Source organism: Coregonus clupeaformis, chromosome 15 (genome assembly GCF_020615455.1).
Source record: "Coregonus clupeaformis isolate EN_2021a chromosome 15, ASM2061545v1, whole genome shotgun sequence".
In the NCBI taxonomy this organism is placed as follows: Eukaryota; Metazoa; Chordata; class Actinopteri; order Salmoniformes; family Salmonidae; genus Coregonus; species Coregonus clupeaformis.
Genome location: NC_059206.1, coordinates 13,853,065 through 13,869,790, shown reverse-complemented (window position 1 = coordinate 13,869,790; position 16,726 = coordinate 13,853,065). Strand labels below are relative to the sequence as shown.

Sequence of the window (16,726 nt, the reverse complement as noted above, 5' to 3'; positions counted from 1 at the left end):
AACACACACATCCCTGGGTCGCTCCTCTTTTCAGTTCGCTGCAGCTAGCGACTGGAACGAGCTGCAAAAAACATTGACTGGACAGATTTATCTCCATCTCTTCATTCAAAGACTCAATTATGGACACTCTTACTGACAGTTGTGGCTGCTTCGCGTGATGTATTGTCTCTACCTTCTTGCCCTTTGTGCTGTTGTCTGTGCCCAATCATGTTTGTACCATGTTTTGTGCTGCTACCAAGTTGTTGTCATGTGGTGTTGCTACCATGCTGTGTTGTCATGTGTTGCTGCCATGCTATGTTGTGGTCTTAGGTCTCTCTTTATGTAGTGTTGTGGTGTCTCTTTGTGTAGTGTTGTGGTGTCTCTTTATGTAGTGTTGTGGTGGCTCTCTTTATGTAGTGTTGTAGTGTTGTGGTGGCTCTCTATGTAGTGTTGTGGTGGCTCTCTTTATGTAGTCTTGTGGTGTCTCTATGTAGTCTTGTGGTGTCTCTATGTAGTGTTGTGGTGTCTCTTTATGAAGTGTTGTGGTGGCTCTCTTTATGTAGTGTTGTGGTGGCTCTCTTTATGTAGTGTTGTGGTGTCTCTTTATGTAGTGTTGTGGTGGCTCTTTATGTAGTGTTGTGGTGGCTCTCTATGTAGTGTTGTGGTGTCTCTCTTTATGTAGTGTTGTGGTGTCTCTCTTTATGTAGTGTTGTGGTGTCTCTCTTTATGTAGTGTTGTGGTGGTTCTCTATGTAGTGTTGTGGTGGCTCTCTATGTAGTGTTGTGGTGGCTCTCTTTATGTAGTGTTGTGGTGGCTCTCTTTATGTAGTGTTGTGGTGGCTCTCTTTATGTAGTGTTGTGGTGGCTCTCTTTATGTAGTGTTGTGGTGGCTCTCTTTATGTAGTGTTGTGGTGGCTCTCTTTATGTAGTGTTGTGGTGGCTCTCTTTATGTAGTGTTGTGGTGGCTCTCTTTATGTAGTGTTGTGGTGGCTCTCTTTATGTAGTGTTGTGGTGGCTCTCTTTATGTAGTGTTGTGGTGGCTCTCTTTATGTAGTGTTGTGGTGGCTCTTTATGTAGTGTTGTGGTGGCTCTTTATGTAGTGTTGTGGTCTCTCTTGTCGTGATGTGTGTTTTGTCGTATATTTTCATTTTTAATCCCAGCCCCCGTCCCCACAGGAGGCCTTTTGGTAGGCCGTCATTGTAAATAAGAATTCTTAACTGACTTGCCTAGTTAAATAAAGGTTAAATAAAAAAAATATATAAAGATATCGGGGCTAATAGATGGAGGGCTAGTTATCAGGAGATATCTAGTTATATACCTACTCACTCAAGGGTTTTTCGTTATTTTTACTATTTTCCACATTGTAGAATAATAGTGAAGACATCAAAACTATGAAATAACACATACAGTGAGGGGGAAAAAAGTATTTGATCCCCTGCTGATTTTGTACGTTTGCCCACTGACAAAGACATGATCAGTCTATCATTTTAATGGTAGGTGTATTTGAATAGTGAGCGACAGAATAACAACAAAAAATCCAGAAAAACGTATGTCAATGATGTTATAAATTGATTTGCATTTTAATGATGGAAATAAGTATTTGACCCCTCTGCAAAACATTACTTAGGACTTGGTGGCAAAACCCTTGTTGGCAATCACAGAGGTCAGACGTTTCTTGTAGTTGGCCACCAGGTTTGCACACATCTCAGGAGGGATTTTGTCCCACTCCTCTTTGCAGATCTTCTCCAAGTCATTAAGGTTTCGAGGCTGACGTTTGGCAACTCGAACCTTCAGCTCCCTCCACAGATTTTCTATTGGATTAAGGTCTGGAGACTGGCTAGGCCACTCCAGGACCTTAATGTGCTGCTTCTTGAGCCACTCCTTTGTTGCCTTGGCCTTGTGTTTTGGGTCACTGTCATGCTGGAATACCCATCCACGACCCATTTTCAATGCCCTGGCTGAGGGAAGGAGGTTCTTACCCAAGATTTGACGGTACATGGCCCCGTCCATCGTCCCTTTGATGTGGTGAAGTTGTCCTGTCCCCTTAGCAGAAAAACACCCCCAAAGCATAATGTTTCCACCTCCATGTTTGACGGTGGGGATGGTGTTCTTGGGGTCATAGGCAGCATTCCTCCTCCTCCAAACACGGCGAGTTGAGTTGATGCCAAAGAGCTTGATTTTGGTCTCATCTGACCACAACACTTTCACCCAGTTCTCCTCTGAATCATTCAGATGTTCATTGGCAAACTTCAGACGGCCCTGTATATGTGCTTTCTTGAGCAGGGGGACCTTGCGGGCGCTGCAGGATTTCAGTCCTTCACAGCGTAGTGTGTTACCAATTGTTTTCTTGGTGAATATGGTCCCAGCTGCCTTGAGATCATTGACAAGATCCTCCCGTGTAGTTCTGGGCTGATTCCTCACCGTTCTCATGATCATTGCAACTCCACGAGGTGAGATCTTGCATGGAGCCCCAGGCCGAGGGAGATTGACAATTATTTTGTGTTTCTTCCATTTGCGAATAATCGCACCAACTGTTGTCACCTTCTCACCAAGCTGCTTGGCGATGGGTCTTGTAGCCCATTCCAGCCTTGTGTAGGTCTACAGTCTTGTCCCTGACATCCTTGGAGAGCTCTTTGGTCTTGGCCATGGTGGAGAGTTTGGAATCTGATTGATTGCTTCTGTGGACAGGTGTCTTTTATACAGGTAACAAACTGAGATTAGGAGCACTCCCTTTAAGAGTGTGCTCCTAATCTCAGCTCGTTACCTGTATAAAAGACACCTGGGAGACAGAAATCTTTCTGATTGAGAGGGGGTCAAATACTTATTTCCCTCATTAAAATTGATTCTTTTTGTTGTTTTTCTGTCTCTCACTGTTCAAATAAACCTACCATTAAAATGATAGACTGATCATTTCTTTGTCAGTGGGCAAACTTACAAAATCAGCAGGGGATCAAATACTTTTTTCCCTCAATGTATGGTATCATGTAGTAACCAAAAAAGTGTTAAACAAATCAAAATATATTTTAGATTTTAGATTCTTCAAAGTAGCCACCCTTTGCCTTGATGACAGCTTTGCACATTCTTGGCATTCTATCAACCAGCTTAACCTGGAATGCTTTTCCAACAGTCTTGAAGGAGTTCCGACATATGCTGAGCACTTGGCTGCTTTTCCTTCACTCTGCGGTCCAACTCATCCCAAACCAACTCAATTGGGTTGAGGTCGGGTGATTGTGGAGGCCAGGTCATATGATGCAGCACTCCATCACTCTCCTTCTTGGTCAAATAGCCCTTATACAGCGTGGAGGTGTGTTGGGTCATTGTCCTGTTGAAAAACAAATGATAGTCCCACTTAGCGCAAACCAGATGGCATGGCGTATCGCTGCAGAATGCTGTGGTAGCCATGCTGGTTAAGTGTGCCTTGAATTCTAAATAAATCACAGACAATGTCACCAGCAAAGGACCTCCTCCTCCATGCTTCACAGTGGGAACCACACATGCGGAGATCATCAGTTCACCTACTCTGCGTCTCACAAATCTCGAATTTGGACTCATCAGACCAAAGGACAGATTTCCACCTGTCTAATGTCCATTGCTTGTGTTTCTTGGCCCAAGCAAGTCTCTTCTCCTTATTGGTGTCCTTTAGTGGTGGTTTCTTTGCAGCAATTCGATCATGAAGGCCTGATTCACAGTCTCCTCTGAACAGTTGATGTTGAGATGTGTCTGTTACTTGAACTCTGTGAAGCATTTATTTGGGCTGCAATTTCTGAGGCTGGTAACTCTAATGAACGTATCCTCTGCAGCAGAGGTAACTCTGGGTATTCCTTTCCTGTGGTGGTCCTCATGAGCCAGTTTCATCATAGCGCTTGATGGTTTTTGTGACTGCACTTGAAGAAACTTTCAAAGTTCTTGACATTTTCCGGATTGACTGACCTTCATATCTTAAAGTAATGATGGACTGTTGTTTCTCTTTGCTTATTTGAGCTTTTCTTGCCATAATATAGACATGGTCTTTTACCAAATAGTGCTATCTTCTGTATACCACCCCTACCTTGTCACAACACAAATTAACTTATTTTGATTTGTTTAACACTGTTTTGGTTACTACATGATTCCATATGTGTTATTTCATAGTTTTGATGTCTTCACTATTATTCTACACTGTAGAAAATAGTAAAAATATAGAAAAACCCTTGAATGAGTAGGTGTGTCCAAACTTTTGACTGGTACTGTATAAATAAACTCATACACACACACACACATACTCACATACCCACGCCCTCGCATACACAGCCCTCGTTGTTTGACACTGCTGTTCATTCATCACGACGGTTCACCGTGTTTTGAAATTTGCAACATTGTGTAACTGTTACTGGAACAGGGCAGGGTTTTTTTAAGACTGAAGAGGCTTTCAGTCTTCAGCACATACAGTATTTCCTTAAAGGGATAGTTTACCCAAATTACTAAATTACTTATTGGTTTCCTTATCCTTTTTCTTGCTTCATGTGCAAATCATCCTGAAGTCTCACACTGATTGTGTAGCTCAATAAAGTTACTTATCGATTATTTGGACATGAAGCGCAAAAAAATGCTAATATTGATAACACTGATTTGCATTGGATATGTGCCACGAATGCTAAAAAGTTTGCATTTGGAAGCAGTGGCCAGGTAAACAAAACCAAAGACTAGACAGCTTACAGTGTAAGCAAAGTATTACAATGCTTACAAGGTATGACAACAGGGTAAGGAAACCGACATGTCATTTCTTTATTTGGGTGAACTTTCCCTTTAAAGGAGTTACAGTGCCTTGCAAAAGTATTCATCCCCTTGGCGTTTTTCCTATTTTGTTGCATTACAACCTGTAATTTAAAATGATTTTTATTTGGATTTCATGTAATGGACATACACAATATAGTCCAAATTGGTGAAGTGAAATGAAAAAAATAACTTGTTTCAAAAAATTCTAAAAAATAAATAACGGAAAAGTGGTGCATGCATATGTATTCACCCCCTTTGCTATGAAGCCCCTAAATAAGATCTGGTGCAACCAATTACCTTCAAAGTCACATAATTAGTTAAATAAAGTCCACCTGTGTGTAATCTGTGTCACATGATCTCAGTGTATATATACACCTGTTCTGAAAGGCCCCAGAGTCTGCAACACCACTAAGCAAGGGGTACCACCAAGCAAGCGGCACCATGAAGACCAAGGAGCTCTCCAAACAGGTCAGGGACAAAGTTGTGGAGAAGCGTTGTGCCAGTAACCGAAAGGTCGCTGGTTCTAATCCCCGAGCCGACTAGGTGAAAAATCTGTCGATGTGCCCTTAAGCAAGGCACTTAACCCTAATTGTAAGTCGCTCTGGATAAGAGCGTCTGCTAAATGACTAAAATGTAAAATGTAAATGTAAGTACAGATCAGGGTTCGGTTATAAAAAAAAAAATCTGAAACTTTGAACATCCCACAGAGCACCATTTAAATCCATTATTTAAAAAAATTGAAAGAATATGGCACCACAACAAACCTGCCAAGAGATGGCCGCCCACCAAAACTCACGGACCAAGCAAGGAGGGCATTAATCAGAGAGGCAACAAAGAGACCAAAGATAACCCTGAAGGATCTGCAAAGCTCCACATCGGAGATTGGAGTATCTGTCCATAGGACCACTTTAAGCCATACACTCCACAGAGCTGGGCTTTACGGAAGAGTGGCCAGAAAAAAGCCATTGCTTAAAGAAAAAAATAAGCAAACACGTTTGGTGTTCACCAAAAGGCATGTGGGAGACTCCCCAAACATATGGAAGAAGGTACTCTGGTCAGATGAGACAAAAATTGAGCTTTTTCTGCGCGCAAAACCCAACACCTCATCACCCCGAGAACACCATCCCCACAGTGAAGCATGGTGGCGGCAGCATCATGCTATGGAGATGTTTTTCATCAGCAGGGACTGGGAAACTGGTCAGAATTTGAAGGAATGATGGATGGCGCTAAATACAGCGAAATTCTAAATACAGGGAAACCTCTGTGTCAGTCTTCCAGAGATTTGAGACTGGGACGGAGGAGTTATGCACGCTCAAGTTTTCTGTTTTTTTGTCTTGTTTGTTTCACACATTTTGCATTTTCAAAGTGTTAGGCATGTTGTGTAAATCAAATGAAACAACCCCACCCCCCCCCCAAAATCTATTTTAATTCCAGGTTGTAAGGCAACAAAATAGGAAAAATTCCAAGGTGTGACAACTTTCACAAGCCACTGTACAGTATTGGCGCTTCTGACTGTGTAGTGTGTTGTAATTGACATGCAATGTGTACCATCGTTTCCTGTGTCTGCACGTCCAAAGTGAAGTGGGAGTGTGGGGGGGGTCACCCTGCTTTCCTCCCAAATTAGGGCTGGGAATTGCCAGGGACCTCACGATGCGATATTATCACGATACTTAGGAGCCGATACGATATATATTTTGCGATTCTCACGATTCTATGTATTACGATTCGATGTACCAAAAATATTGCTGGTGCAGAGAGACGAGAGCCATGAGAAAACAAGTTATTTAAAAACATTTTTTTTTAAGAAGATGGAGAACAAGCTATGAAGGAATAATACTGCAATTTTGGTGCAGGTATAGCAAAGTAGAGCAAAAAGTAGAGCAATATTGCGATATTGTCAAACTATTCTATATATATATATATATATATAAAAAAAATATATATATATATATATATATATATATACCCCTACCCACCCACTACTTGCACTACATTTGACCAGGGCCGATATGTAAACAGACCTCTCTCCAGACAGGCGATTGATTTACTCCTTAGTCCTCGTCTTGCGCACCACACCCATGTGGCCCCAAAAAGCTGTGACGTGATTTGCTCAGCTGCCAGGCGGCCTCTAGTTAAGCTGGTTACAGTTTGTTTACAGCTGGTGGTTTATTTCAGCTAGATGTTTGGACTCGTCCCCTAGACATCAACTCTAGCTGGTAACCAAAGAGGTTTAGGCTGTGTCCCAAATGGCACCCTATTCCCTACATATTGCACTACTTTTGACCAGAGCACTGGTAGTGCACTGTGTAGGGAATATGATGCCATTTGGGACGCTCATTAGTCATTTGTCATATCAGATAAACAGTAAAGCAAACATGTTTCCTCTCAATTCACTGTAGAGAGAGAGCAACAAATGCCTGTTTTAGTTCACACAATCTCTCCTAGCAAGGCTTTTAAAGCAACAGCTTTTACAAGGAAATGGCTTCCTAATGAAGTGAAAAAGTTGCAAATGTTTTAGGAAATTAGCCATTAGCAAATGTGCTTTCCTCCGTCCTCCTCGTGCAGAAGTCTTTTGAATGAGCTTGAATTCCACCTCTGTTCTCCTACACACAGCATTCATGTGTTGTTTTTATTGGTCATTATTTCAGGTTTTCCATTGGACAAAGCAGTGGCCTATGAGAAACTCAGAAACCCGTTTGTTATCAACGATCTGGATCTCCAGTACTACATCCAAGACAGGTAATGTGATTGACAGTTGCTATGGGCATCGTGGCCATAATATCTGGTCAAAGGCAAGTGTTGGACAATAGGTCCTGACATGCTGTTGCCCATTCTTCACATTATGGTTGCTAATAAAAGCATTGGTGGATTACTGAGCAATGCTAAAGTTTATAAACAAAGGGTGAAGGACATGTTCCCCTCTGTGATTTGTTTGACGGCATGGCGTATGTCCCAAACGAAACCCTATTCCCTAGTGCACTACCTTTGACCAAAGCCTTATGCGCCCTGGTCAAAGGGCATTCATTGTGTTGGACACTACTGCCTATGTTTTTTAATTGCAGCAATGAGAACATTAGTGATGCGCGGGTTGACCTGAGAACCCGCTGTTATATCCGCGGGGTGGGCGGGTTTAGGGTCATGACATTTTGTGTGGATGAACGATGGGTGAGTGGCGGGCGGGTTGAATAAAGATAAAACAATGCATTAAAAATTGTTTTATCATTCTTGTGCAATTCATATCTATAGGCTATATTCTGTTTCTCAACGGGGCTGCAAGACAAAGGAAGACAAAATGGGATATTATAGCCTCATAACTGGACAGGACTACTTTGGTTTATCTAAACTTATTTTCTTTTATTTCATTCATATGCTGGTATAGGCTATTAGCCAACACAGGCAGTCAGCCTACAAGAGAGCCATTTATTGTTTCACATTGTTTCATTTCAGCAAAACGATAGGCTACTACTGTTCAGAAAAGCTAAGATTGGTTAAGAGATGGCTGAGTTATTGATCAATCAGGAAGTCAGATTTTAAGTGTCCATTTCAATCTTTTGTAAATCCACTTTGGATGTTGTTTGAAAGCCTAACACAACGAAATGGACAGCGCTTTCTAAGGTGATGAGTAATACAAAACACTCATGCATAGGGCCTATATACTGTATGAGCCCAAGCCCCCCAAAAACGGAATTAAAATAATGGTTGTGCCCTTATAAATTGTGTGTGTGTGTGTATGTATGTATGTGTGTATATATATATATATATATATATATATCTCACAGTTGAAGTCAGAAGTTTACATACACCTTAGCCAAATACATTTTACATTTTAAACTCAGTTTTTCACAATTCCTGACATTTAATCCTAGTAAAAATTGCCTGTTTTAGGTCAGTTAGGATCACCACTTTATTTTAAGAATGTGAAATGTCAGAATAATAGTAGAGAGAATGATCGTCACATTCCCAGTGGGTCAGAAGTTTACATACACTCAATTAGTATTTGGTAGCATTGCCTTTAAATTGTTTAAACTTGGGTCAAACGTTTCGGGTAGCCTTCCACAAGCTTCCCACAATAAGTTGGGTGAATTTTGGCCCTTTTCCTCCTGACAGAGCTGGTGTAACTGAGTCAGGTTTGCAGGCCTTGTAGGATTGAGGTCAGGGCTTTGTGATGGCCACTCCAATACCTTGACTTTGTTGTCCTTAAGCCATTTTGCCACAACTTTGGAAGTATGTTTGGGTCATTGTCCATTTGGAAGACCCATTTGCGACCAAGCTTTAACTTCCTGCTGATGTCTTGAGATGTTGCTTCAATATATCCACATATTTCTTCCTTCCTCATGATGCCATCTATTTTGTGAAGTGCACCAGACACTCCTGCAGCAAAGCACCCCCACAGCATGATGCTGCCACCCCCATGCTTCACGGTTGGGATGGTGTTCTTCGGCTTGCAAGCGTTCCCCTTTTTCCTCCAAACATAACGATGGTCATTATGGCCAAACAGTTCTATTTTTGTTTCATCAAACCAGAGGACATTTCTCCAAAAAGTACGATCTTTGTCCCCATGTGCAGTTGCAAACCGTAGTCTGGCTTTTTTATGGCGGTTTTGGAGCAGTGGCTTCTTCCTTGCTGAGCGGCCTTTCAGGTTATGTCGATATAGGACTCATTTTACTGTGGATATAGATACTTTTGTACCTGTTTCCTCCAGCATCCTCACAAGGTCCTTTGCTGTTGTTCTGGGATTGATTTGCACTTTTCACACCAAAGTACGTTCATCTCTAGGAGACAGAACGCGTCTCCTTCCTGAGCGGTATGACGGCTGCGCGGTCCCATGGTGTTTATACTTGCGTACTATTGTTTGTACAGATGAACGTGGTACCTTCAGGCGTTTGGAAATTGCTCCCAAGGATGAACCAGACTTGTGGAGGTCTACAATTATTTGTCTGAGGTCTTGGCTGATTTCTTTTGAATTTCCCATGATGTCAAGCAAAGAGGCACTGAGTTTGAAGGTAGGCCTTGAAATACATCCACAGGTACACCTCCTATTTGACTCAAATTATGTCAATTAGCCTATCAGAAGCTTCTAAAGCCATGACATCATGTTTTGGAATTTTCCAAGCTGTTTAAAGGCACAGTCAACTTAGTGTATGTAAACGTCTGACCCACTGGAATTGTGATACAGTGAATTATAAGTGAAATAATCCATCTGTAAACAATTGTTGGAAAAATTACTTGTATCATGCACAAAGTAGATGTTCTAACCGACTTGCCAAAACTATAGTTTGTTAAAAAGAAATGTGTGGAGTGGTTGGAAAACAAGTTTTAATGACTCCAACCTAAGTGTAAATATAAACTTCCGACTTCAACTATGTGTATATATATATATACGGCGGCAGGTAGCTTAGTGGTTAAGAGCGTTGTGCCAGCGTTGTGCCAGTAACCGAAAGGTCGCTGGTTTTAATCCCCGAGCCGACTAGGTGAAAAATCTGTCTGTGCCCTTGAGCAAGGCACTTAACCCTAATTGCTCCTGTAAGTCGCTCTGGATAAGAGCGTCTGCTAAATGACTAAAATGTAAAATATATATATATTTTCGTCAAACTTGTGAGCCTCTCCAGTCTCCATGCTCATTAGTTGCTCATTGAACATATTTGCTGCTACATCACTCAATCCCATTTTAAATATCTTCCTTCCTAACTGTTTTACATCCCTGAGACCAACCAGGTTGTTTCCTTGCCATATAATAATCCCAGATTTTCATAAAACAGTCTGTCCTTTCTGCATCACCAAATGTTGCACAGGGAAAAGGAATAGGTGTGTCTGCTGAAATGAGCTGGTTCAGTGCTGCTGCGCTGAAATGAGCTGGTTCAGTGCTGCTGCGCTGAAATGAGCTGGTTCAGTGCTGCTGCGCTGAAATGAGCTGGTTCAGTGCTGCTGCGCTGAAATGAGCTGGTTCAGTGCATGGTGTAGTGCTGCCAGAGCGCACCGGAGCGTCACTCGGCCACTTCTCACAGTGGTGCTCATCTAGTAAAGTTAGATCAAAGCTGAATCAATGTCTTGGAAGATCATATAATGATTAATTAGTATTCTACATAAAATAAACATGTGTAATAGCGTAGTATTACGTTACTGATACACCAAAAACACCACCACAATTCCTGTGAGATTTTAGGATAGTTAGATGAATAGTCAAACAACAACAGAATGTCATGCGGCCGAAACTCAACATCGTGCGAATGATAATAAAGGCTACTAGGCAGAATGTGCTTTAATTGAAACAAAATACAGGAAGGTTATATACAGTGGGGGAAAAAAAGTAATTAGTCAGCCACCAATTGTGCAAGTTCTCCCACTTAAAAAGATGAGAGAGGCCTGTAATTTTCATCATAGGTACACGTCAACTATGACAGACAAAATGAGGGAAAAAAATCCAGAAAATCACATTGTAGGATTTTTAATGAATTTATTTGTAAATTATGGTGGAAAATAAGTATTTGGTCACCTACAAATAAGCAAGATTTCTGGCTCTCACAGACCTGTAACTTCTTCTTTAAGAGGCTCCTCTGTCCTCCACTCGTTACCTGTAATTAATGGCACCTGTTTGAACTTATCAGTATAAAAGACACCTGTCCACAACCTCAAACAGTCACACTCCAAACTCCACTATGGCCAAGACCAAAGAGCTGTCAAAGGACACCAGAAACAAAATTGTAGACCTGCACCAGGCTGGGAAGACTGAATCTGCAATAGGTAAGCAGCTTGGTTTGAAGATATCAACTGTGGGAGCAATTATTAGGAAATGGAAGACATACAAGACCACTGATAATCTCCCTCGATCTGGGGCTCCACGCAAGATCTCACCCCGTGGGGTCAAAATGATCACAAGAACGGGAGGCAAAAATCCCAGAACCACACGGGGGGACCTAGTGAATGACCTGCAGAGAGCTGGGACCAAAGTAACAAAGCCTACCATCAGTAACACACTACGCCGCCAGGGACTCAAATCCTGCAGTGGCAGACGTGTCCCCCTGCTTAAGCCAGTACATGTCCAGGCCCGTCTGAACTTTGCTAGAGTGCATTTGGATGATCCATAAGAGGATTGGGAGAATGTCATATGGTCAGATGAAACCAAAATAGAACTTTTTGGTAAAAACTCAACTCGTCGTGTTTGGAGGACAAAGAATGCTGAGTTGCATCCAAAGAACACCATACCTACTGTGAAGCATGGGGTGGAAACATCATGCTTTGGGGCTGTTTTTCTACAAAGGGACCAGGACGACTGATCCGTGTAAAGGAACGAATGAATGGGGCCATGTATCGTGAGATTTTGAGTGAAAACCTTCCATCAGCAAGGGCATTGAAGATGAAACGTGGCTGGGTCTTTCAGCATGACAATGATCCCAAACACATCGCCCGGGCAACGAAGGAGTGGCTTCGTAAGAAGCATTTCAAGGTCCTGGAGTGGCCTAGCCAGTCTCCAGATCTCAACCCCATAGAAAATCTTTGGAGGGAGTTGAAAGTCCGTGTTGCCCAGCGACAGCCCCAAAACATCACTGCTCTAGAGGAGATCTGCATGGAGGAATGGGCCAAAATACCAGCAACAGTGTGTGAAAACCTTGTGAAGACTTACAGAAAACGTTTGACCTATGTCATTGCCAACAAAGGGTATATAACAAAGTATTGAGAAACTTTTGTTATTGACCAAATACGTATTTTCCACCATAATTTGCAAATCAATTCATAACAAATCCTACAATGTGATTTTCTAGATTTTTTTTTCTCATTTTGTCTGTCATAGTTGACGTGTACCTATGATGAAAATTACAGGCCTCTCTCATCTTTTTAAGTGGGAGAACTTGCACAATTGGTGGCTGACTAAATACTTTTCCCCCCACTGTAGTTAACACCATCTGCTCCAATTTGCTCACGAAACAGTTACTCAATAGCAAGAAGATCTAAATGCGTACCCAAATTGTTTTAAATGTAGGCTACACTGGCCCGCAAAATCATCCTGTTGTCCCGCGTTTGGGTATTTTTAAATGTGGTCACCCTACCGGCATGAGTGAGAAAAAAGAACCTGCGGGAAAGTGGCCTCCATCAGCTATTCTAGTGCATACGATGACGTCTTTTCTCCCCTGCCCCTGTTCCTGCCCATTTGATAATGGGCCATTCTAAGTCAAAACTAATTTTACATATTAGTAAAGACAAGATTAAATTGAGAATAGTCTGATGGGTGAAAATGTGATCACTTGATGAGAGAACAGTTTGTGCAGCCTGAGGTAAGGAACAGAGAGCAATTTTTTTTTTCAGCGACTTTCTCAAATCATCAATAGCCTATAGTCACACCATGCAGCCCGTATATCTTTTGATTTCTAAGACATTCTAAGGTTTGTATCATTCACAAAATCTAGCATATAGGACCTGTTTCAAATGATCACTTTTATGCTCAACATAGTCACTTCATATGCGCACTTGCTCTGGAATGGGAAAAATATCCTTTCTATTTTATTCAGCTAAATTAAATTATATTCTTCTTACTATAAAATCATATAATATAAAATAAGGGCATGGGGACATATAAGCATATCTTGTCAGCTAAATGATCAAGCCTACAGCCTATGGCATGGAGCATAGCCAGATAACATACAGTAGGCCAACTAATATTCTGTTCTTCTGAAATACATTTTCTTCATATCATAATGTTTCTTTAGACCTGCCAAAAATAAATAATGGATTTATTGTGATGGTGTATATTAAAATGATTTATCATTTATTTTTAAATGTAGGTGTTCCAAAGGCATGCCTCAGCGGCTTGTATGCGTGGAGTCGTGTTTATGTTAATTAACGGTCAATCTTTTGCACGACAATAACCGGCTGACAATTTCATGACTGCCACAGCCCTAATAGAGTCATCAAAGTCATTACCATGATGAATCATATTAAGTTTGGTATTGCTATTGTAAAAATAAGAAAACTATTAACAATTCACTTTTTTGACTAAAATGCTTAAAATAATCATAAAAAACCTCTCATGGACTAAGTCTGATTCGCTCCAAATTTAGTCTTTCGACTCATCACAATAGTCCCTAAAGAGTTTGAGAAAGGAAAAACGTTGAGGCATTCAAAGATGGCCACACTATACCAGTAGATGCATATTAACGCATACGCTAATATGCTAAAAGATGTGATTTATTGTTTGACTTATTTTTTTACAAAAGCATGCGCAAGGTGACAATTTAGGCTATTGTTTTTGAAATGTTTTGTTTCAGAAAAACATTAGGCTACTGTTCACTAGGGATGTGACAAATGGAAACATTTTCTTAACATTTATACTGCCATTTTTATCAGTTTTCCGTTAAAACGATAAGAAAAATGTATAAAATTCCATATGAATTCACAATGCAGCTGCGCTGCTGACAGCAACGGATGGTTTCAGAACGTTAAGCATTGCACCTGTACTAGCATTACTGTACCTCAATTCCACCTTGCAAAGTTAGCATTTCCTTCTCATTTAACTTCTACAATTATTGCCATACAGGACTTCACTGCTGTCTCTTGCCTTTCTCTGATTCTTCCAACTGTTAACGACGATGGCGTTGTGGGGGAGAATCGACTCCAAAATAATTTATTCCTCAACTCCTTGCACGTCAATTCCCGGTGTCGACTCCCATTTCTGAGTGTCAAGTATCGACTCCTAAGATTCTGTATTTTTGGAACGGAGGAGACGGAAGTACGGCAACTAATCAGAGAACACAAACACTTGCATCTTTCATAGCGAGCTAGCGAGGGACGGAGAGAGAGGGGAGGGGCACAGTATAGGCAGGTCGGCCACCAGGTAAACTGTCAGAACTGATCTATTGGCAATCAAAAGCTGTATCTCGCAATGGAATGCTGTTTCTCGCAATTTCTTGGCTTTCAATGTCTCACAACTTCAGGAAAGCAGGGCCTATCATCAATGAATAGGCTAGGATATTGAGATGCGCAAGATGCAACACTTTGCTCTCACACAGTCGCACGTGCACGGGTTCGCTTCACGCTGGTCACAACATGGTAGCCTGGGCACCAAAAGGGTGTAGAAGTTGAGCCTCACGCTTCAACGCTCTTAGTTGTTGCGGAAATTGACCCACTGTGCTGTTCACTCATATCACTGAATCTACCTTTAATATTAGACAACTTTCCACAGGCCTTTATATCATCTAGTTAGGCTATAACACGGTAAATGGCGGATTGGCTGTTCAATGGGCCTATCCTATATTTACGATAAAACCTGATACCCACCAATTTATTACAGTTTACTTATTAGTACATTATTCAATTATTATGGTTAAAGGGATACTTGGGATTTTGGCAATGAGGCCCTCTATCTACTTCCAAAGAGTCAGATGAACTCGTGGACACCATTTTTATGTCTGAAGTTAGAGATAGTTTTGCCAATGCTAACTAGCGTTAGCGCAATGACTCGCAAAACTATCTCGAACTTCCTTCATACTGGAGACAGAGACATAACAATGGTGTCCACGAGTTCATCGGACTCTTTGGAAGTAGATAGAGGACCTCATTGCCAAAATCCTTAAAGTTTCCCTTTTAAGAAAGCGGTCACATTCAGAAAGACTTGAAACGGCACACAGCTGTTGAAAGGTGAGAAGACTAGCTGCAGGCTAACTGACTACAGACAGCTAATGAAAAGAGTGGTTTGATCCTTGTGTTGTTGGTGGGCAGTCAGTTGATCAAGCATTTCTCTTCCTCCAGGAGGGAGGTGTACCGGATCCTGAAGAACCAGGGTATCCTACTCCCACGCTACGCCGTTCTCAACAGAGACCCTGCAAGACCAGAGGGTTAGTACCCAGTACCTTCGTGGTTAAAGCAGTGTTTCTCAATCCTGGTCCTGGGAACCCAAAGGGGTGCACATTGATGTTTTGTTTTCCCCCTAGTATTAACACACCTGATTCCAATAATCAGAGGCTTGATGATGAGTTGATTGGTTGAATCAAGTGTGTTGGTGCTAGGGCAAAATCTAAAATGTGCTTTCAGACTTAAAAAGTAATCTAATGTCAAGATGAGTACTTCGGAAAGTATTCAGACCCCTTGACTTTTTCCCACATTTTGTTATGTTACAGCCTTATTCTAAAATTGATGAAATTGTTTTTTCTCCCTCAATCTACACACAATACCTCCATAATGACAAAGCAAAATTATGTTAACTAATTTATAAAAATAAAAAAAACGTATCACATTTACTTAAGTATTCAGACCCTTTACTCAGTACTTTGTTGAAGCACCTTTGGCAGCGATTACAGCCTCGAGTCTTCTTGGGTATGACGCTACAAGCTTGGCACCTCTCTATTTGGGGAGTTTCTCCCATTCTTCTCTGCAGATCCTCTCAAGCTCTGTCAGGTTGGATGGGGAGCGTCGCTGCACAGCTATTTTGAAGGTCTCTCCAGAGATTTTTGATTGGGTTCAAGTCCGGGATCTGGCTGGGCCACTCAAGGACATTGAGACTTGTCCCGAAGCCACTCCTGCTTTGTCTTGGCTGTGTGCTTAGGGTCATTGTCCTGTTGGAAGGTGAACTTTCGCCCCAGTCTGAGATCCTGAGCGCTCTGGAGCAGGTTTTCATCAAGGATCTCTCTGTACTTTGCCTTGATTCTGACTAGTCTCCCAGTCCCTGCTGGTGAAAAACATCCCCACAGCATGATGCTGCCACCACCATGCTTCACCGTAGGGATGGTGCCAGGTTTCCTCCAGACGTGACGCTTGGTATTCAGGCCAAATAGTTAAATCTTGGTTTCATCAGACCAGAGAATTTAGTTTCTCGTGGTCTTTAGGTGCCTTTTGGCAAACTCCATGCGGGCTGTAATGTGCCTTTTACTGAAGAGTGGCTTCCGTCTGGCCCCTCTACCATTAAGGCCTGATTGGTGGAGTGCTGCAGAGATGGTTGTCCTTCTGGAAGGTTCTCCCATCTCCACAGAGGAACTCTAGAGCTCTGTCAGAATGACCATCAGGTT

General features: G+C 41.8%; 1 protein-coding gene across 12 annotated transcripts in view; it reads left to right on the top strand.

Moving 5' to 3' along the window:
- ppip5k2 (diphosphoinositol pentakisphosphate kinase 2) overlaps positions 1–16,726 on the top strand; it is a 78,684-nt gene that overhangs the window by 5,656 nt on the left and 56,302 nt on the right. For all 12 annotated transcript variants that reach the window (XM_041897369.2, XM_041897379.2, XM_041897371.2 and 9 more), the window contains exons 3-4: positions 7,382–7,472; positions 15,474–15,559. In XM_041897369.2, the coding sequence (XP_041753303.1) occupies positions 7,382–7,472; positions 15,474–15,559 (177 nt within the window). The remainder of the gene's footprint in view (positions 1–7,381; positions 7,473–15,473; positions 15,560–16,726) is intronic.